The 23,312-nt window shown below is 39.5% G+C and overlaps 3 protein-coding genes across 4 annotated transcripts in view; 2 read left to right on the forward strand and 1 right to left on the reverse strand.

The window, feature by feature from the left end:
* Positions 1–3,117: 3,117 nt before the first annotated feature.
* Positions 3,118–14,200, reverse strand: rabgef1 (RAB guanine nucleotide exchange factor (GEF) 1). Its single transcript, XM_078265817.1, has 9 exons — positions 14,126–14,200; positions 12,311–12,496; positions 10,663–10,862; positions 10,185–10,351; positions 8,871–8,952; positions 8,568–8,700; positions 7,085–7,176; positions 6,311–6,567; positions 3,118–4,650 (listed from the first exon to the last, which is right to left on the reverse strand). Exons 2-9 carry the CDS (start codon positions 12,490–12,492, stop codon positions 4,237–4,239), a joined length of 1,527 nt encoding a protein of 508 aa, XP_078121943.1. The 5' UTR covers positions 12,493–12,496; positions 14,126–14,200; the 3' UTR covers positions 3,118–4,236.
* A 2,579-nt stretch (positions 14,201–16,779) lies between these two features.
* LOC144527694 (uncharacterized) lies at positions 16,780–21,334 on the forward strand. The gene is made up of 3 exons (XM_078265912.1): positions 16,780–17,204; positions 17,895–18,197; positions 19,526–21,334. Exons 1-3 carry the CDS (start codon positions 16,890–16,892, stop codon positions 20,126–20,128), a joined length of 1,221 nt encoding a protein of 406 aa, XP_078122038.1. The 5' UTR covers positions 16,780–16,889; the 3' UTR covers positions 20,129–21,334.
* Positions 21,335–21,454: 120 nt separating this feature from the next.
* Positions 21,455–23,312, forward strand: part of ttc3 (tetratricopeptide repeat domain 3) — a 35,446-nt gene continuing 33,588 nt past the window's right edge. For both annotated transcript variants that reach the window (XM_078265455.1, XM_078265456.1), the window contains exon 1: positions 21,455–21,565. The gene's annotated coding sequence lies outside the window, so the exon portion shown is untranslated. The remainder of the gene's footprint in view (positions 21,566–23,312) is intronic.

Here is a 23,312-nt window from a genome sequence, read left to right on the forward strand (position 1 = left end):
AGCAAATCAATCCGCCCAAGTAGCAGTGCTTCGTCTTCTGAGAATATAGTTCCCAGTATGTATACAGTTAGAAGATAGCTGCGTCTCATGTGACCTTGTTATTTGTACACGCTGTGACTATACAAATCACAACATGTCAATAGGAAAATGTTGGCGTTATTGGGAGCAGTAGGCTAGATGGAGCTGGTTACCTCCAGGATCTGTGCTAAGCTAGGCTAGCGGTGGGGGCGTCAGACAGAATTACGACACGCATGGAGATGAGAAGGCTATGTATGGACTTATCTAACTCTGGGGGATACGGGGAATAAGCTAAAGTCCCAATAAGTCGGTGTGTTCCTTTAAACACTTAAAGGAGAAACATGAAGCTGAAACGTTACAGATCACAAGTCAAAGAGGTTGGGAGCCATTGGTTTAATACTTAACAATGTGTTTTTTTTTTTTTTTATCATATATGATTATCATACATTTTAAAATGGAAAATATTTATCTGAAAAATAACTATTGCTGTCAGAAAAAATATAATGTCTGAAATGTAGTTTAAACTGTAAAAAGTACCTCAAAATGTTCTCAAGTATAGCAGCCTACTTGAGTAATGAACTTAGTTCTTTTCCACCACTGAAGTTTTTTGTTTGTGGGAAAAAAACTGGAGCAGTCAAAGTGTTATTGCTCTCAGCCCATTTTTCATTTCACAAAACTTATGAAGAATTTATAAAAAATGTTTTGTTATAACTATCCAACAGTTTATACTATGAACAAAGTTTGATGGATTGATTGAGTACAGCTGAAAAGATTAGTCGATTCATTGATTTCCTTTATAAATTTCAGATTTGCTGCTGTTGCTTTGTATAATGTTAATAACGTTAATTTATTAGTAATAATGTTGAGGTCTGGACTGTTAATTGGGCAAAACAAACATTGTGAAGGTGTCACTTTGAACTCTGGGTAATTGTGACGCCATTTCTCACTATTTTCACTATTTATACAAACCAATCAATCGATCAATTAATGGAGAAAATAATCAGCAGATGAAGCCATAGTGAAAATACAGTAATCATTTGTAATAGTTTTATAATGAGCTCCAGCTCAACCAACTCCAACAGTAAAATCCTGCTTTTACATTAACGCATGAGTAATAATAATCTAATGATAGAATATAGTATAACAGTCACAGGGGACATTTTTATACTTTTAATACATTTTCCTGACTATAATTAATACATAAGTGACATGTTTACTCCAGGGCCTTTACTTGTAACAGAGTATTTCTACAGTGTGGTATTAGTACCTTTACTGCAGTAAAGGATCTGAATACTTCTTCCAACACTGCGACCCCTGAAGAAGACCACTGTCTCCAGGATGAACCCACCTCCTCCCAACAGTCAGCAAAAAAAACATTTGTTTCATTTCTCTGTCTTCTTTATTTCACTCAAATGAAAAAAAACAGTTAATATCATTTATATCATTTCCAGTCACTCAATCAAGTTTAACTTTTTGTTCACTGTGGTCCATTGAAAGATTTGCAGTTTAACGTACATTTAAGCCCAGTTTCTAACCTGTTTCCAGACCAGATAATAGGCTACCAGAAAACATTCAAACATTCATTAAATTAAGAACAGTTTGAACTAAATTTGTCATTAATGGATGAAATGTTATGGTATGATGAACACAAAATGTGTACACTTGGATTTTTAAGTTAAAGTTAGTTTTTCATAAATCTGCTTTATGGGAACTTTTGTTAGTTTTTTATATCACATTTCAGAATGTTTTATATTTTCTTATTGTCAACAAATCCCATAAATACTTCCTGACTTCCCCACCCCGCCTGTGGCATCCAGCCCCAATTATAACAATATAATTTTAATTATACAGTATAAGAGCTGATGATTTTTTGACTCTTTCTACTCATGGTGCACACAAGCTGCAAGAAGTAAGTTACACTGCCCCTCTGAACTGACTTTGTTTCCCAGCGTTACCTCACATCCTGTTCACTGTTCAGGTTACTTCAGGGGGGTCAGCCCTATGGTCCCACAGCCCTAAGTTCCCACAGCCCAATGGTCCTACAGCCCTATGTTCCCACAGCCCAATGGTCCTACAGCCCTATGTTCCCACAGCCCAATGGTCCTACAGCCCAATGGTCCCACAGCCCTAAGTTCCCACAGCCCTATGGTCCTACAGCCCAATGGTCCTACAGCCCAATGGTCCTACAGCCCTATGTTCCCACAGCCCAATGGTCCTACAGCCCTATGTTCCCACAGCCCTATGTTCCCACAGCCCAATGGTCCCACAGCCCTAAGTTCCCACAGCCCTATGTTCCCACAGCCCAATGGTCCCACAGCCCAATGGTCCCACAGCCCAATGGTCCCACAGCCCTATGGTCCCACAGCCCTATGTTCTCACATTTCTAACATTTTCTTTGAAATTAGGCCCAATATTCCCACATTTCTAGGACATTTTCAAAATTAGGTCTTGTGTTCCTACATTTCCCTTCAATTTAAGCCCTATCCTCCCACAACATTTTTTAGGGTTAGGGTTAGGGGGATAAAATCTGATACAAATTCATGAAAAAGGAAATGTGGGAACATAGGGCCTGGAAATAAATCTTAGAAATAGTCTGTGGCCGACAGTAACGTTAGCTAGCTGCACATCGCGGCTAAAATTGTTCGTAAAAGTCATTATATTGTTTTGGGGACAATGACATGGTTGGATAGCAAGCTTGTCTTGCTGTTAAACATACTGTGTACAATGTTATTGACTTTGAATCTTGCTAGCATAGCGTTAGCTTTCTGGCTCGTACCGTCAGCTGACCTGAAGGGTTCTACGAGCAATGTCTCCGGTTGCTAAGGGTGGCGGTGGGAAAGTCGTATCTAAGGTCCGTTCTATTCCCTGGAGCAGTGACCAACGTTTGCATTGGATAAGAACCTTATGGGATGGGAATGATTGTTCCTGGTATTTGTCAAACCCTCAGGCGTAACCAGGGAAACGGAGCATTAACCCAACCAACCTTGAACCAAGTTAGCTTTAAGAATTAACAGGTTAGCTAGCTGACATCGTTAGTCGGGATTAGTTAAACCACACATGGCAAACGGTGCCCTGGTGAGTAAATATTACAGTAATAAATCCTTTTACAGGCTTTTACTGAATAAAAATACTAAAAAGATTTTCAAGCCAATGAATCAACACAAAAACAAAAGCAGTTGTTTGGCAGCAGTGTTTCAACAGGCAATCAGACACCAGCAGCATGTTTTTACACCCGATATTATACAGTAGTACATCGCACAATGACAAAATAAATCTTAAATACTTAAAATACATTATTAATAGTTTCATTCATTATATAGGTGAAAATGCAAAAGCCTGCCAAAATACAGTGAATTCTAAAAACACAGTTCAATGTTAAAACAGTGTTTATGAAAATAAAAACTGAAAGGCCTCTCGACGATGATGAGAAATACAGTATGTTCCAATGTGGTTCTGTGCGTTTCTTCTCAATGTGTTACAGCAGAAAAATATTAAACACAGCAAGAAATGGGACAGTGTTGCGATAAAAGTCAGACAAAATTGTAGGAAAAAAGGAAAAAAAGAAAATGGAAAAAATCTATTAAAAAAGACTTAAATAAAAGGACAATAAATTAAAATGGAAAATAAATTAAAAGGGAAAGAAATGGAAAAAAAAAGTAAAAAAAAAAAAAAAAAGTACATTTAAAAGGGCGGTAATATAAAAAGGTAGAAAAATGATTAAGAAAAAATGAAAGAAAAGTCCAACTGGCCCTAAACAGACACACCAATATGCAGCAGATTACACTTGCTATTGTTTTTTCAGACAAACCAGAAACTGGTTACTAAAACAGTGTCAATAAGCGATTGTGATGAAAGAGCAGCAGTGGCAGCGGAGAGCTTTACAGACGATCCGATAACCATAAAGACCTGGTCACCCCAGAAAGTGGCAAAGTGTATGTATGCGTCGTTGAAGCTGCTAGCGTGTTAGCAAGCTACCATGCTCCCAGGCCTATGCATTGCTTCATTACTGAAGACAGGAAAAATAAGCTCTCCAAGCTAACTAGCTTGCTAACTGACAATACGTTCACACAGTTTAAAGTGCAGAAGAAGCTCCAAACTATTCAGCAGATTAGCATATTTGCGTATGGGATGTTATCATCAAAATCAAAAAGTTGCCTTTTCAAAGCAGGAGTACTGTCGTTGTTTGTAAAATGTTTTCCCTCCCTTTGTAGACTCCCACTACCCAGCAAACACCTGGGGCGTGAGGGGCGGTGGCAGGTTGTCATTGTCCACGTTGTTGGCATCGATGGCGGAAACGGTGCGAGACAGAACCTCTAGCGGGTATTTTTCCAGGATGCCGTTGACCTCCCGCTGCACGCTCTGGGGCCAGGAGAGGAGGTCGGCCTGCAGGCTGTGAGCGGCCTCCATCAGCGACTCCTGCCGGCTGCTGAGGCCCGACAGCACCTCCAGGTTGTGATTGAGCTGAGCCAGGACCGGGTTGGTGGCGGTTGGTGCCGGGTCGGCGTGGGCCCAGTCGCCCTCTGAGCTGTTGCATCGTGGCGAGGATTGGCCTGACATGTAGCGCTCAAATTCCTCTGGGGAAAGGTTGAGAGACTGGGCGTCCAACTTCTCGATAAAGGCCACTGCACAGCACTAAAAAAACAAAAACAACAAAAACACAGGAGAAACACCAACATTAAATGATGGCTGAGACTCAAACAGCAAGTTTTCATCAACCAGAGTCATGTGGAGCCAGATGGTCTCAATATTAAAGGAATACTTTGTACTACGGATGTCCCGATCAGCTTTTTTGGCCTCCGATGTTGAATATCTGCTGATACTGAGTCCCGATCCGATACTTGTATTTGCCTAGATAACTAGAGCTTACGGTTTTTTTTATTTATAAAAATAAGTAACTAACTAAAAAGATGTCTTCAGCCTAATGCATTTTACTATGTGTAGCTAGCATTTTTGTAAAACTCACATATAAAATCAACTTCTACTTAGAATGGTGTAGATTTTACTGATGTAAATGATCAGCGTAAGGTGATCGGGGTGACTGCCGATCCCCGATCAGTTAAGAAATGCCCATGTCGGCTCCGATACTTTCCGATCAGGACATCCCTAGTTTGTACAGTATTTGATTTCTGGTGGAGAGTTACACAAGAAGATTTCATAGCATATCTATTTGTTCAAATTAGGCTTGAGCCAGTGGCTGAAATTCTCCTACTTCTTAAGCTAAATAAAGTTTTTAAAAAAAGCCTCTTGGATCAGCTGGAAAATGCATCTTATTCATGTTTTTCTGACATCATGAAAAGTTTAAAACTTTTTAGAGATACGTGGTTCTCAGAGGACATCGGTGCTACAAACATATGATGATCTTATAGAATATGATGCATTGCTGTAGATTAAACTATTAACACTTTTACAGCAGTAAAATGCAACATACACATGAATGCAGCAGGAATATTAATCCAGAAACATCAGATAGAAGAGGAACACACTGACAGGGAACACTTTTCTGCACAATTTAGCTGATAATACATACTTTTACTTAAGTAAGGTTTTGAATGCAGGACTTTTACTTGTAGTGGAGTACTTTTACAGTGTGTTGTTAGTACTTTTACTTAAAAGGAGAAATCCAGCGCAAAATGAACCTAGGGGTTAATAACACGTGTACCGAGTCGGCCGTTCTCTGGGATACGTTTTCATGCTAATCGAATGTGACCAGTTTTAGCGCAAACTGCTAATTAGCTTATAGCGCTAGTCGTCGGGGCCACGCGAAAGTAAAAAGAAATCGCTATTTCTACACCACTAACAAGGCTCAAAATAGCACCACACTTCCACGGTAGCATAATGAGGGTCCCTACATGTAAACCGAAGCATTGACAACTTTGTAAGTGTACAGACAGTTTATTAAAAAGATAGTTTAGAAAGACTGTACCGTTCACGTATACAGGCAGGCGCCATCTTGGGAAAACAGTCACGATCAGTCGAACGACGAACGCCGTGCAACCAGTAACCAGTAACATAGCTCAAACACGGTGTTCGTCGTTCGACTGATCGTGACTGTTTTCCCAAGATGGCGCCTATTTGCGCTAAAACTGGTCACATTCGATTAGCATGAAAATGGATCCCAGAGAACGGTCGACTCGGTACATGTGTTATTAACCCCTAGGTTCATTTTGCGCCGGATTTGTCCTTTAAGAGAGGGGATACTTCTTTTACCACTGGTGAAACTAGAGGCCCTACAGCTCAAAGGCCCTGACAAGAATTAAAGAAGGTAGAAGATAGAAAAAGGAACAAAACGGACCAGGTTGGTGAAGTAGTATCCATCCTCTCCGCTCATCAGCCTGCTGGGGTTACAGAAGCGGGTGATGTACTGGATGTTGGACTGAAGTCGAGGAGGGTTAGCTTTGAGCACGATGTAAATGAGTGCGGGGAGAAAGTCGTCAGCTGAGGCCGGCTCGTTTCTGGTGGTCCTGATGGCACTGAAGATCTGTTTACTGCAGTGCGTGATGCACCCAAGTTTGTCCCGAGGAACCCTCTTTGAGTCCATCTCAATGATGTCTAGAAAAGACAAAAGGTACAAAGTCAGGGGTTGGACGGACTCACGTGTCATCTGTCACTTCTAAACCAAAAACTTTTAGTATTAGTTTAAGCAAAAGTGCCAAAAAAAATCACTGGTTCCAGCTGCTCAAGTGTTAATTGGTTTTCTTCGTCCTCTATGATTATAAGTTTAATACATTTGTGTTTTGGACTGTTGGTCAGACAAAACAAGGAATTTGAAGAACTTGGGATCTATTAAAAAGTGACATTTTACAGATTAAAAGGATGACTTGATGATTCAAGAAAATTATTATGAGCCTAAAACCTTTTTTAGGGTTTTTGGGATTAGTCATCCTTTTTTTGCAGGCAAATGAATGATAATAATAATATGAATGATTTTTTTTTTTATTATTATTATTATAAAAATGCATTGTCAGTAGTTTTTTATTGTATTAAATTATAGTTAAACACATGAAATTAAATTTCAGTTTGACTTATTAGATGCTGTCACACTGGACGTTCAAGCACAAACTCTAACCTGTTATTGCTTTGACCACATTCTCAGAGACTTCAGGGATTTCTTCATCCATAGACACGCACAGCATCTGGATGGTCACCCAGTGTAATGCCCTGCAAGACAGAAAAAGAATCAATGCAGTAAGCCTTTTTTTGTGTGTGCACATGATACACATTTTCTTTCCCAGTAACGTCCCCCCTGGATGACAAACAAACACATGCAGTCAGCAGCTGCCACTATGGAAAACATGGAGAACGGTGCTAAAAGTGGCTGTTGTGTAATCTGACAGACGCAGACAGACGTTTTTTTCAGACTGCAAGTATTGTGCAGTGATGCTTAGAAACCCACGCTTCCACTTAACGTAACACTAAAACGCTCCTTGAAAAACACAAATGCAATTGAATCTGAATATGTGTATTGTTCCACATCTAGTTATAACTCCCAATTTACATTTCAGTTACATTTATAAATCAGCTGTTTATAAATGTATGTTTTTCTTCTTTCCTTCAATAATGGCTAATTTGTATCAGTACAAGCATATATGTAAGCAAACAAGCACAGAAATAGAAATGTAAATCAGTTTACAGCACTGAGAGACGCCAGAGAGGCTCATGAATACCTGGCAGAATATAATGAGCTGCCATCAGCGGCTTTAAAACACCTTTCAGAGTGCAGAGTGTGAACTTTTTGTATCCTCCGCTATCTCTCGGTTGCCAGAGACACACACACACACACACACACACACACACACACACACACACACACACACACACACAAAACAGACAGTGTTGCATGATGGGAGAATACTGTTGGAACTTGGATGTTGAATTTGTTTTTCAGTCCAGAAAAGCATTTTCAAGTTACCCTCAATCATTATTGAAGCCCAACGGTGTAATGTGACTCTAAATATTGAGTTGTTTTTCTTTGGGCCCTCTCCAGTCTACTCAGTGGTTAGATTGGAGACGTTTAAACTGTGATTTGTCAGTCTGTAGTATGTTCAGCTGATATTCCCACTGTGCTAACCCTAGACCAACCTTCTGTTCCTGATGTGATGTTTGAAGAAGAGCTTTGCTAAAGAAACATGTCGCCTGTTTACTCCAGCTTGTTAGAGGCTGCATTTATTGTGCACTTGACACTGAAACAGGAAGCTGTTCCTATTTAAATCTGCACACATTTTGATGCTAACTTCTCGTTTCTTTTACCAATGACTGATTTCTTCTCTTCTTATTCAACTGTCGCTCAGAGGGATCTTTGTTTCTTTCTGTCCTTTCAGTTGTCAGTCTGGTTGAACCATTGTACAGTGTTTTGTTTTCCATGTACAACATTAAATAACATTTGTAAGGAGGACTTTCTACAACCTAAAAGCATCAAAGACCATTCAAACATATAGAATAGTCCTCTCAGACATCTGACTGGACCCAATCAAGCTTTTGGGGCAGAAGATTACACACTTTTGAACGTTTCTGTATATTATTATTATTATAATGAAAACACCACTGCCCACCTTATCCTGCTCTGTGTGGCCAAGTCCTTCTTCTCATCGTCAGTGGTTTCTGGACAGAATACGCTCTTATACAGACGAGTCATTATGTACTTTTCCACCTGGTCCATCACCTGCTCCACAGACTCTGACGAACCTGGTGAACAAAGAGTTATCAGAACACATTAGTCTAGAGCTAATGGACTGGAGCTAGGGGGGAAAACTTGCTTGTGCTGCCATCAAGTGGTGGCTACATACTCCGATATATTGAAAACGTATTAGTGGAAATAATTAAACGTTACGGGTGAGAACGTTCTCTAAACCAACCTTTAAAGTGACCCATCAAGCGGTCGGCCAAGTTTTGGTAGAAATCCTGAACGCACTCCGACAGCTCATCAGCACCCAGATCCTGACAACACAAGTTGGAAGGTCATGAACTTAACACTAAACCTATTATTATAAAAAATATTATTATGACACTAGATGTCAAATCAGAAATAAATTGTATTATGTAAGATACTTGGTAAGTAAAATTATATATTTGTAAGTTTTAAAAAAAATATGACTGAGGAAGCTTGTCAACTAACTAACTAACTAACAAGGATTAATGGAGAAGGGGTGTAGTACTTCTTCCCACATTCTTTTGTGGGCATTGTGACACACTGTGTTAGTCATATATGTACATAGGCGCCGATTTATGTTTTCCTCCGTGGGTGCTCAAAAAAGAAAGAAGTCAAAAAATGTTTGTATTTCAGAACCTTAGGAAATGGACAGTGGCCGACACAAACACACACTCCTATTAACCTGATAATAAAGCCGTAAAGTAACTCAGGACAGCGCCACTTCTAACAAATACAGATAGGATTGGAGATGGGAAATTAAGAATCAATGCCACTTGTCTGCACTGGTGGTGGATGTCGTTAATGCACTTGCATCATTAGGTTTTGCTTTTTTAATAACAAATCTGTCCATTTTAGCTCTCTCTGATTACCTAATGTATATGCACGCACTGCATAGTGGGGGGATGGACGGGGGGGGTCACTAAAGAGGCGTTTTCATCCGAGAGACGCTGTGATTGGTGGAAAGGGTTGGGTACCGAAACCCGGTTCCACTATGGAACCGTTTCCTACGCAACCGGTAGGAATCGGACCGGATTAGAACCGACGTAAAGGCATATTAACCATTCACTGCACGTGGTCGCTAGTAAACATATAAAAAAAATTCAGTTTTTCAAGAATTGGTTTAGGAATCAGAATCGTTTTAAAAGTACCGGTTCGGCATCGGAATGGTAAAAATCCAAACCATACCCAACCCTAATGGTGGATAGGAGATGGAGCAGGGGACTGACAGCGACATAACCAATCGCACTATGACAGACGCTCCACTTAGCACCAACTGCAATGTTTAATTTTAAATGAATATAGCCTACTGGCAGTCTGGCACACGTGGGTGCTCCGGAGCACCCACAGTATCGGCGCCTATGTATATGTATCTCAATATGCTTTCTATTTTTGTGCAATATTATTTTATATAGGAACCTTTCTGATTCTTTAACATGTTCAAAATAAATTTCAATCAATCAATCAATCAGTCAATCAATCAATCAATCTATGAATCAATCAATCAATCAATCATTCAAACCTTTTTGTTTGACATGTTGACAATGAAGGCTCTGCACTGCTTATGGATTTCCCGGCCGGGCTTCTGGAGGTTTTTCAAAAAGTCCGTAAAGTCCTTGGACACTTGGTCTGTCTCGAAGCTGGCATGGCGGCTAATTGATGGACTGGGTGTCTTGCCCTCTTGGTTTTCTGATGAGGAAGAACCACAGTTAGAAAAACTTAATGTGTGTGACAACAAGAGATAGTTTCAGTACGAAACTCCACCAAAACCACATTTTTGTGACGTTTGTGTACAGATTAAACAAACGATTAGATGTAACATGTTAATTAGTGAGTTTTAGAGGTGCTGGTAGGGGTATTCTTTAATTTGGAGCACCTAATCTTAAATATTTCAGGCTTGCCTAAACAAGCAAAGCATGAAGCTGTGAGTTCGGCAAAAATAAACAGCCAGAAAGTAAAACATACCGGTAGGTGTATCCAGTTTGCTCCTAATGTCGTACCTTTCTTGGTAGCAGTGCGTGACGAAGGGCTGAAGAACTTCTTAACCGTGGTCACTTTCCGTGTCTTCTCGTTGGTCTTTTTCTCCTCAAACTTGGAGAAGGGTCCCAGAGAGGCGTGCCCCAGCTGTGGTTGTGCCGCTGTGGACTGTGTCTGTGGTCCCTGACTACTGGCATATGCGGCCTCCTCCTCCCGCTGCAACCTGGAGCAGAGGACATTTTAACAGAGCAAATACCAGCAATCAGCAGGTGAATATGGAGGAAAACTCACTGTACTATATACAGGAAGCACATTTGCGTTTCCTAGGATGGCAAAAGAAAGTCCCGCCTTACTCTGCCTCTGATTGGCTCACTCTGGTATTCTTACCCTAACCCTAACTAATCCCACTCCTCATTAGGGTTGGGCATCGTTTGGATTTTTACGATTCCAATGCCGAACCGGTACTTTTAAAACGATTCTGATTCCTAAACCGATTCTTGAAAAACTGAAAAAGTGTAATATGGTTACTAGCGACCACGTGCAGTGAATGGTTAATATGCCTTTACGTCCGTTTTGGTGAGCCCAGAGGGAAAATATGGCATTTTAAAGTGCTCATATTATGCTCATTTTCAGGTTCATAATTGTATTTTGAGGTTGTACCAGAATAGATTAACATGGTTTAATTTTCAAAAAAGACCATATTTTTGTTGTACTGCACATTTCTGCAGATCCTCTTTTCACACTGCGTTCAGGTCTCTGTTTTAGCTACAGAGTGAGACTTCGCAACTTCTGTACCATCTTTGTTGTCAGTCGCACATGCCCAGTAGCTAGGTAAGGATTACATGAGCTAGCTAGGTGTTTGTGCAACTTCGGCCTGTACAAGGCAGATTAGCCAGGAGACTTCTTCTAAATGAGGGCACACTTCCAACTTTGTGTGGAATAGCTGCAGAACAGGGACATGTAAGTAGTTTTATACAATTTATTTTGTAGATTAGGGTGAATTTGTGTGTGTTGTAGCAGTGTTTTGCCATTGAGAACGAGCTAGCATGCTAACGGTTAGCCCCCTAGGCCCCTCGTCTCGGCTAGTGCAGATTTTGACCAGTTCACCCGGAGACTGAAGGCAGGACACATTCAGAAACCATATCTCACTCAAAACAGCATGGATGTTTTTTTTTTCAAAGTTTGTATGCATGTGGAAGCACCAGAGACACAAAATAACTCTGCCCAGAAAACGTGATTCTTTCATAATATGGGCACTTTAAAAGTAGCCTACATTTACGGTAGCTAGCTAACGGTAGACTACAGAGAAAGTGTGGTATTTTTACGTCCGTTTCGGAGCGACAGAGGGTAAAATATTTCAGTCGACACATTAAGTGGAACCGAAATGAGGAACCGAAATTTGCGTTCTAATCCGGTCCGATTCCTACCAGTTGCGTAGGAACCGGTTCCATAGTGGAACCGGGTTTCGGTACCCAACCCTACTCCTCATGCCTTAACCTAATCAATCTAACCAACGAAGACAACGAGTACTAGCCAATCAGAGGCAGAGTAGTGCAAGATATTCCTCTGCTATCCTAGGAAACGCAAATTTGCATGTAGGAAGGGCAAATGTAAATGTTTAAACCCAGGAGGTGAAGTTGTTGTTGTTAATGAAGCAGCAGAAGGTCTTACTTTTCTGCCAAGGCCCAGTCGTCCTGGATCTGTTTCTGTCGTACCCGCTGGTACTCCTCCCTCCAGCACTTTGAGCACAGGCCCTGCCATGCCGTGTTGCCATAATAACCGCATCCCTTATTGCACAGAAGGTCCGACTGGTCCACGTGTATCCCCCCCCGGCGCTCCGTCCGCTGACTCATGATGCTAGACAACCGGAAAGGAATAAATCATAATATAATTTACTAGTGTATTTGCATGCGCTGCTGTAGCCTACTCGTTAGGGCTGCTCGATTATGGAAAAAAATATCATTTTTAACATTTCGGTCAATATTGAAATCACGATAATTTAACACGATTAATCGTTGACTTCTGGAAAGATGTTGCAATTATTGAACTTAAAAAACAGTGGAAAAAGTTAAATCAACAGTAAAAAAAACACATACAACTGTGACATTTGCCTTAATACTTTTCCTATTTCAACTTTATTTTTTCATTCAGAACACAAGAGAAAATAAGAGTTTACTTGCAAACGTATGAGCTAAATGATTGTTTTTCTCGATTATTCTGTTTTTGTGATCATTGGGAGCCGAAATCATAATCACGATTACATTTGATTAATGTAATACTACACGTCTCTACAGAGTGTATTTATGATTATAATATTACACTTTGGAGGATGTTTGTTTTGTCCAACCAGCAGTCCAAACCTCGACATTATTACTAATACATTAAAATTATTAACATCATATCAAAAGGAAAAACAGCTAATCTGATTATTTGTGAAGCTGGAACCATGAAATGTTTTTATGACGTAAATTATCATCAAAATAGTTGTTAATTTCTTAATCAGTTAATTGACTAATTGTTTCAGCTGTGCTTTTATTAACTGTTGGTAATTCATATAACTCTTTATGTTTGTATGCAAAATTCTTGATTAGTAAAGTAACTAAAGATGTTTAATAAATGTAATGTAGTAACAAGTTAAATATTTCCCTCTGAGATGTTATGGAGTAGAAGTATGAAGTAGCATGAAATGGAAACACTTAAGTAAAGTACAAGTACCTCAAAATGTACTTAGTTACTTTCCACCACTGTCCATTTCTGTCTATTTCTGTGTACATTAGAACAAAAAAACAGAGTAAAATAAAAATATCTGAGTACTTCTTCCACCACTTAAAGTAACTAAGTACATTTTCTCAAGTACTGTACTAAAGTACAATTCGACATAACATGAAAAAACATAGGCTACTTGATATCAAGTCAAGTCAAGTCAGCTTTATTTGTCAATTTCTTCACATATATTAGACACGCAGAGGAATCGAAAGTTCGTTCCTCACCATCATGATGCAGTATACTAGCTACTTATCTACCCAGTAGTGTACCATTATCTCCATATTGATAAACTACAACATGAAAATGCTCCAACATGTATTTGTTAGTGATAAAAACAAAATAATATAGGCTTATTTTATATAATAACATCACATAACACTGTGAAAGGAGCTCAATTTGCATGAGTCGTTACCTATACTTTATTGTATTTCTACCTTTACTTAAGTAAAGTATCCGAATACCTCTTTCACCACTGCCTTGTAATAACAAAAATAAATCTCACACAGACTCTGGCAGCTTTGGAGTTTTTATGTTTATTTTTTATTATATAACGCTTATGTCGCCAGTCTGTAGGTCAGTTAACGTAGCTAAACATGCTGCGGTATTTTACGTAGCTATAACAGGGGAGTAACGTTAACGTTAGCTAAGACGATATTTATTATAACTTATCATTAATGTTTGATTCAACATGTCATGTACCTGCAGTACTGCTTTACTCACCTATAATATGTTTTCACCGATCAGGAATAGCCGGCAGTCCTCTTCACTTCTGTTATGAGAGTGAGATGACGGAACCATGAGGGTGAGGCCAATGACGCGTTGACTCTGGCCATTGGCCAAATTCCGCTGCTGTTCAATCGGGCGATACGTCGACGCAGCTGCCATTTTGGGACGGAGTAGCCGTGCCTCCTAATCATAGACTGTTAATATTAACTAATATTAACTAATAATATACAGTTTATGCTCCTAATGCATATAAGTATGGAGGCATGATGTCTATCTACAATTAAAATCATACTTTCTCGCTGAATTTTAAGCCTATTTAAGCAAGTTTGCTTTGTTACAAAGTGTTGCGTTTTTTAAATTTAAGAAAGGAGAGGCTTTGTCCAATGAAGATTAACAAAAAGATTTAATAACGAAATTACATGACAGCGGACTGCAAGATGTATTCCCATCGTGGTTGGTTCTACATTTTACAGTCCCAAACATTTCTCAGTTTCACCAATATATTCCCTTGAAGTTGTGGGCGGTTCCTTGGATGAAAACGTTTTCCATTGGTCCAAAAGTAGGAGTAAAAGCATAGCTACATAGCAACATAATTTTCAGCATCTTCATGTATTTCTTATTACTTAGATTAGATTTTTTTTTTTTTTTTAATACTTTACCTGATATAAGCTAGCATTAGCTTAATTTAGTATCAGGACCAGATCAGGACAGTCACTTAACTTTATGTTAGCTTAAAAGAAGGATTAATCCTACCTATTGTAATATTAAATTCAACACTTTTGTAACAGTACAACAATGTAAAACACCTTTTTCATCTGTGAAATGTTGTTTTGTGTTGCCTACTTTTGGCATTTATTTCGCATGAACATCCCAAAGCAGGACAAAAGTTCCACAAAAGTCTGTCTTTTTCTAGGAGTCTTCATGGTCAGAACGGGTCACACGTCCGTCCCAAGATGGCGGCGGCAGAGACGAATGTCACAAGCCGGATGCGGTATATATATCCAGGACTATAATTAGCACGGGTAGCGTACCTCAAAATCTTACTTAAAGTACAATACTTGCAATACAATACTAGGTATTTATTTACACTCCACAGCTGAAGCTTAGTATTAACAAGTTATCTAATTAGTTCATTTGTAGGCTATACAAATTGTAGTAAAAACCACAAGTTGTGGTAGGTTATGTGTGACTATTTCTTACTTTCCAGAGTTTATTCACAGTTAAAGTTCCACATTTTCACAACAGTTTCAATCAATGTACAGGCTTCTAGAGAAGTTATTTCTGGACATCACTGAACAAACTCAATATCTCTTTGACTTTTACCCGAGCTGAGGGGCTCAGCACAGTAAAACTATCCCTCACTGTGAGCTAATGCTTGCTTATTGACGTTAAGGTTAATGTTCAGTGGTTGTCTGAGTCTAAATGCCAATCAGATTACAAAATCTGTAGTGGTATCAGTTTTATTTATCGGCTACACTGAATCTGGAACAACTAGTTATATTATGTGATATTTGTTTCAATAGTTTCAGTTGTTTGCTCTTTTACAAAGCTGAACACTGTTGCACTTCTGACATAGGTGATAACATTTTTTTCATGAGTCGCTGTTTAATGCAGCTAAGCCACACCTTTAATAAATTCTACTTTTTCAACCTTTGGCAGGAGAGATAGAAAACTGACCATATTGAGTGAGAATGACAAAGAAAACGTGACAGAGAGGCAGTGGTGGAGGAAGTGTTCAAGTACCATAGGGCAAATTTGAGGTACTTCTACTTCACTTGAGTATTTTCATGTTATGCTACTTCATACTTCTACATCTCAGAGGTAAATATTTTACTTTTTCCACTACATTTGTCTGACAGCTTTAGTTACTTGTCAAATGACAGTTTTTTAATCCCCTCCCTGTCCAGTGAAAACCACTTATCTCCAGATGTGTTGATGTTAAATGTTTGTGATAAACTGAAGGATGAAGTGTTCCTTTATGTTCACTTCCTAAGCTAAATAAAGTATTCAAAAAGCTTCTCGGATCAGCTGGAAAATGCATCGTCACAAAGCTGAAAACAGGACTGTTTTTCTGACACCATGAAAAGTAAAAACTCTTTAGAAATATCTCACAGGACAGCGACACTGAAACATGTGATAATCTTATAGAATATGATGCATTGCTGTAGATTAAACTATCCCACAGTATATAAGGGAGTAAAAAATTAGCACAACCTTAAACATCTACAGCAGTAAAATGCAACATACACATTAATGCAGCAGGAATATTAATCCAGAAACATCAGATAGAAGAGGAAAACATTGACAGGAAACACTGAACATTTACTCTTCATACATTTAGCTGATAATACTTTTACTTAAGTGAGGTTTTGAATGCAAGACTTTAAGTGGAGTATTTTCACAGTGTGGTGACCGTGTTTTGTACTTTTACTTCAGAAAAGGATCTGAATTTCTTCCAGCACTGTGTGTTTTTATAAACCTTTCATTTGAGAGCAGATGGGTTAGTATGCATTTGTGTTTATATTCATGAGAGCTTTGTTGGACTGTTCATGCTGATAACGTCTTTCTGACTGGGACAAATAAACACAGAACACAGATAACAAGCAGACGCTGGTTAGACACACAAACACAGACACACACAGACACACACAGACACAGCCATGATCCTGATGGACAAATAAACACAGAACACAGATAACAAGCAGACGCTGGTTAGACACACAAACACAGACAAACACAGACACACACAGACACAGCCATGATCCTGATGGGTCGCACTTTGTGTCTTCCTTCTCCAGCCACTGTCCAGGAGCTGTTTTCTGTGGCTCGAGACGCCAGCATCATCCCTGATATCTCCTTGGATCCCGTCCTCACCACCTTCCTCTCGCATGACTCTTCAGCCGCTCTGCAGCACCATTATGCCTTCTTACAGCGGAGCATGAATGGGGAGCAGCAGGCTGCATTCGGCCTCAACTTGACTGGAGAGCTGGGAGGCAGCAGCAGGGTCACCTGTGGAGGAGTCGGGGTTGTTGCTCTGGCTCTGTCTGTGGTTTTTGAGCAGGTTGCTCATCAAGTAGGTTTGTTTTGTCTATTGTTTGTATGGCATTAGATTTTGAATGCAGGACCTTTACTTGTAAGATTCTTTTTTACACTGTAGTGTTGGTACTTTTACTAAAGGATCATCTGAATACTTCTTCCACCACTAAGCGTGACTGTTCCTAAATCCTATTTCCCTCTAGTTCTGTTGCATTATCCATGCTACAGAACTTTACTAGCTATGCAAAAGAGATTTTTGAGATAGATAATGGTGGGTGATTTGACACCAATAACGCTACTATTAAAATAGTTTTTGTATTGTAGGAGGAGATGAGGCTTGCTTAATCAGTGACTTCTTTTAAATCACTTAAAACACATTTTTTATAGAATTGCTTTTGTGATGTTGTCTTTTTATTGTCATGTCGTGTTCAAATTCATTTAATGTATTCATTTGTCGTTTTTACTGTCCTTAAAGGTTTCCATCTCCTATTTTGGCTATTAATGATGTGTGTATATATATAGTGTGTGTGTGTGTGTGTGTGTGTGTGTGTGTGTGTGTGTGTGTGTGTGTGTCTTGATTTGTAGTGCTTTTTACTTCTTCTGTCAAAGCACTTTGTGTTGTTTTTAAAGGTGCTATACAAATAAAGATGATTATTATTGTATCCCTGAGCATGATGCAAAAACCAAACTGAAATGCATAATTGTAGATGTTCTGTTACCCCACCAGGTCCGAGCACAGAGATCCACAGAGGGGGACCCATCAGCTCAGAGATCCCGGGCTAAGAGGATTTTTGGTATCAGCAGTTCTTCACGAATCGGCTGGATCATCCACAGCTATCTCCGTCGGGTCCCCGGTGTTGCCAACAACCAGGAGAAGATGGCCGAGACCACGGAGCTCCACGACAACTGGCTGAAGCTTGAGCTGATTGACCATTATGAGAGGATGACCACAAAGAAGAGGATGAGTTCAGAGTCCATGCAGCAGTGGTTGGCAGGAGCTGCGTTCCATCTGCACATGAGGATTCACCAGGTAAGGACAGACACAAAACTGTTAAAATGCATGTTTTTATTTCTGCTACAGCATCAATATCTGAAACATAACCTACACGTCCCCTAAAAAAGAAACATTTCTATTTCTAGTCATTGTGTAATAGTTCATCAATATTTATGCAACAGAAGCAGAGATATTGTCCTTTTTTTTAACCACACATTCTTCTTCCTGGTCAAAACCTGGCGCCTACATTTCCCATAATGCTACTTGAATAATTGTGCAGTTCCCCTTTAAAAAAATAAGGGAAGGATTGAAAAAATAGGATTTTCCTGCAGCTAATGCTGTCATATCAATGACAGCATCCGATATGTCAAGTCATATCGGAGTTATCATAACTATGAGTTTTCGACTTGTGAATATACAGTAATTCACATCAATATCCAAGTTGTAATTATAACTGGCAAACTCCCATATTTCCGACTTAATAACACTTAATAAAACAGAAGTGTCACAAAACCAAACAAATATGGAGGCTTCACATCAGCCAGCGACCGCCGTTCAATGCAATTAAACCTACTTTTAATGAATATGGTGTTGTATTGTCAACACACAGTATTTTAACCCTGGCAAAACCAACTCTGTAATCATACAACCGTCTTGATAAGGTGAACAAAGTCATAAACACGGGAATTATTCCCATCTCTACCATCCATCCCATCTGAAGTGACAAAGACAATCCAGGGAAAGTTTGTGGTTATGGGAAATTGTTATGGTAAGGCAATTTAAACACTTTGTTAAAGCAGCTACTGTATAATCAATATTTGTTCATCACGGCAATGTGGAAAACAATGTGACAATGTGAAAGGGGTCACTCGTATTGATGAACCTACACAGAATTATCAGCTGAATCTGCAGCTGCTCTCGGCTTTACAGAGCTTTATAGTGAGTTCCAGCTCATTGTTTATCTTTCTGGCTGCAACTTTACTGTTCTGGTTCACTCTTGGCACGCTGTAAAAAGCCACTGTACACTTCCACATGGTCAGAGAGTAGCTGGTGAACATAATGGAGCATTTAGCAGCTAAAGAGACAGATGTTTCCCTCAGGAGTTGGTGGAGACCAATTACAGATAAAAGAGAGAGAATATTGGACTGACTTTCATCAGGTGGACAAATAAGAATCTGTTAAAGGCAAATATTAATTGCAGGCCTGTAATAGAAGCAAACTCTGTTTTCCTGCATAAAGTCAGACATGCTAGTACACACCCAACCTCCACACCTTTACTTTTCCACTTCTTTCAGTTGGCGCTGGATGATATAAATTGTGAGGTAATGTGATCTGAAAGTCCTTTTTTAATCTTATTCTAACAGGTTCGTCTGCATTCTGTGCCTCTTGGATCAGCCGAGTCGCTGCGTCTGTCTTATAAGACGGCGTTCGGTCGCCTGGTTCAGGGCTACACAGCCTATCTGCACAGAAACATCCGGGAGACTCCAGGAGCCCGCAAACCCAGAAGCAGGACAGCCGGTGGACTGGAACAAACAAACACATTTAGCAAAACCAATATGACCTGTTTAACTAATCACATTTTTAATGATAGCTTGGTTAATATCTCTACCGAGACTGCCACACCCAATTCAACTGCTGACATCAACAGAAGTTGTAAAACAGACATATCCAGTGAAGACTTTGGACGCAATGTGTCAAACAGAAGCGATGTGGTGAACAGAAAGACACTCAAAAATATGTCTGGATATAGCAGTGATGAGGGTCTGTTGGTGATTGAGCCGTACAGGAATGTGAGTCACAAAGTGCAGCATCACCCCTGTGAGTCTCCGGCCATACAACAGGCTTTGGTGACGCGTATTATTAATGCTCAGGACCTAGAGCGGAACAGAAACTTTTTCCAGTTCCCTGAGAAAGTTCTCCACAGCCTGCTTAGGCAGAGGGACGACTTTGAGCTGAAGACAAATTAGACAGAAATTCACAGCGGCAGTAACTAAAGTACATTTACTCGTGTGCTTTACTTAAAGGTGCTGTAGGTAGGATTGGGAAGATCCAGGACTTAGCCAAAAAATTTGAACATCGACAACTTCTCAGTCCCTCCCCCCTTTCTGCTAAAGCCCAAAACTGTCTCCTAAGCCCCTCCCCCCACAAGGGAGAATGAATGCGTGTGCATGAGCAGTGATTGACACGCAGTTAGACACCCCCCCCTGGCCCTGATTGGTGCATCTGAACAGGGAATGGTGGATTTTTGCAAATCTTACTCCAGGCTGTAGGTGGAGCCAGAGGAGCCAGATTTTTTTTAATGACCTGCTTCATGTAGTTCTACTGGAACATAGGATCAATTTCAGCAAAAATGACACAAAGTTAGTTTATAAGTCTTACCTACTGCACCTTTAAGTTCAAATTTAAGATACTTGTACTTGAGTCTTTTCCTCTCTTGCTACTTTCTACTTCTACACCACCACATCTCAGAGTGAAAATACTTTTTACTCCCCCACATTTACTCCCCCACATTATGTAAGCACATAATGTAATCTGAAAACTGCTGCCCTGGTTAAAAAAAAAACAATGCAACTGATCTCAGCTGGTATTCTGTCTATAATGGAGTGGAATGGACATTTCTAAGTGACCCCAAGCTTTTGACCGGTAGTGTATGTTGTATTATTATAGATTACCAGCAGTATATAAAGTAATTAAAATGAGCTCCCACCTTTACCAGCTGCAACATTAACACACTAATGCATCAATAATTATAATCCAATTATGTATTCTGCATATTAAGTACTTTTACTTTTGCTACTTAAAGTATATTTTTGATGCTAATACTAATTTTGAATGCAGGACTTTATAGTGGTAGAAAGCTGTTAACAGTCATATGTAAACGCATCTAGTCTCGCATTGCCAGACCTTACTGTTTGTGAACATAAACATGGTATATAAAATAATGAAATTACACAGATATTCAGAGCGCCCATAAGTTCAATTCTTCAATATTCTTTGCTGGCCTCTGGCATATGTTTTGTTACTTTGTTTAGTTTCCTTTGTTTATTCTCTTTCGCTTTTATGTATATTTTCTCATGTGTCTGGTTAAACAAATAAGTAAAGTAGTATTGTTTATATAGTCTCGCACTGCCAGCCTAGTCTGCCAGACCTTATGTTTATATCATTGTAATGCTTACGGATAAATAATAAAAAAAGATAACAGGAAATGGCCGTGGGGGGCGGCGTCACGCCTCCCGAAACCCCATTTGAAGAAGAAGGAGAATAGTGTTTGAACCTCCCTCCCCTTTTTCATGTGAGCTGATGATGACACGCGGCGCAGCGTGAACAGTTTTAACTTCCGCACACTAATATGAACAGGACAAGCCCACACTACTGCTCGGCGTTCACACAATAGTTCTAACAAGGTACGTGTTGTCTAATTAAATACTTAACTATCACCATATATGTTTTTTAAACTGGCTAACTAGCTAACTTATCAACCTTGGCTCGGGTAAAGTTAACGTTAGCAGCTGGTTGCGGCGCTGTAAAAACAAAGTGTCGTAGCGTTAATTAATAGCTATTTAACTAAAGCCACGTCATGAGAACATGTTATAAAGCTACTATATTTACAACACAGCAGTTTAATGAAACTAGCGCCAACTTTGCACTTTACGAGAACTACTGAGAGGGGTTTAACAAAACTACGTAGGCTAGCTAATAGGCTAAACATGCTAACATCATAATAACCAATCGAGGAGCAGCGTTAGCTAAACTACGTCATTCCCGAGAGAAAAACTACATAACGTAACTTAAAATAATAAAATCTTGCGCCATTTTGTTGTCAGTCCACGCCGAATAATGTAGCATTTCTAATGTATAACGTAACACTGTTTGCTGGTACGGTCCTTTTATACATTGGCTGCTGAAGGGCTAATTTTATGATATTAAAGGTGAAAATATAACATTAATACGACTATGACTCAGGTAAACGTTAGCAAGCTGTCCCTTTTGTGGCCATTGTTCAAACACACAAAGCATTAATAATGTAACCGTAATTAAGTCAAACCAGAGACTGTTTAGAACCGAGATGCACCAACATTGAGCAATAGAGCTCAACAGACCGCCCACCTTTTGAACGACTCTGGTTCCGGAAGTGATTTTCCCCATTCATCGCTCAATTGACGTTTCAGAAAATGCTTGTATAACGAGTTTTAAGACTGGGACCAATCCAACCAGGGACAAGATGTAGCGTGACCATAAAACAGTTGGTTCCACGCAAAAGAACATTTTGAAAACTGACAAAAAAAAAAAAATGCAAGGGTACAAGACTGTGTACAAAACGAAGTAATGGATGTTTTTTTTTTTTTTTTTTTTCCAGAATCACTTATCTTTTTCCTACATCTGTGTCGCGTGGGTTTCACCACTGCCGCGTATATATATATATATATATATATATATACACATATATATATATACATACATACATACATACATACAATGGAAAGAGAGGCCATTCAAATCACCATAGTAGAATGGTCAGAGCAGTCATCGAACGAGCTGTAACGTCACGAGGCATAGAGAGCCAGCCACTAAATGATTCAAATTTAACAGTTTAGGGCTTTATCCACACAAAGCACATTGCTATTGCTAGATGAGTGACAACTTAGTGCCGCTTGTTTTCTGTGACTGGTGTGGGATCATGGCAGAGCTAGCTAACTACCCGATTATCCGCTGGCTTGTTGGTTCCGCTGTATTTTCATGTTGCATTGGTTAAAAAAAAAAGGGCAGAACAGACATTCTGGAAAACGACTCACAAGCTGCATCGGCCCGCTCTCCTCCCAGCGAGCTGCGACACACTTTACGGCCCCAGTGACAACTATGACCATTGTGTTTCGTACTAAACAAATAACCACGGCAAACCTCAATGTCCTTTCTATCCATTTTATTTCTGTGGCCAAGCCTCTTTAGAAGATTAGCGGCAAGTGTGTCCTGTGAGAATCTCTTATCTCTAAAAGGTTTTATAACTTTTCATGGTGTCAGAGAAACAGCCCTGTTTTCAGCTTTGTGACAATGCATTTTCCAGCTGATCCAAGAGGCTTTTTAAATACTTTAATAAGCTTAAGAAGTAGCAGAATCTTTTCAACATATGAAGGAACACTTCATCCTTCAGTT

The sequence above is a fragment of the Sander vitreus genome, chromosome 13 (genome assembly GCF_031162955.1).
Source record: "Sander vitreus isolate 19-12246 chromosome 13, sanVit1, whole genome shotgun sequence".
Lineage (NCBI taxonomy): Eukaryota > Metazoa > Chordata > Actinopteri > Perciformes > Percidae > Sander > Sander vitreus.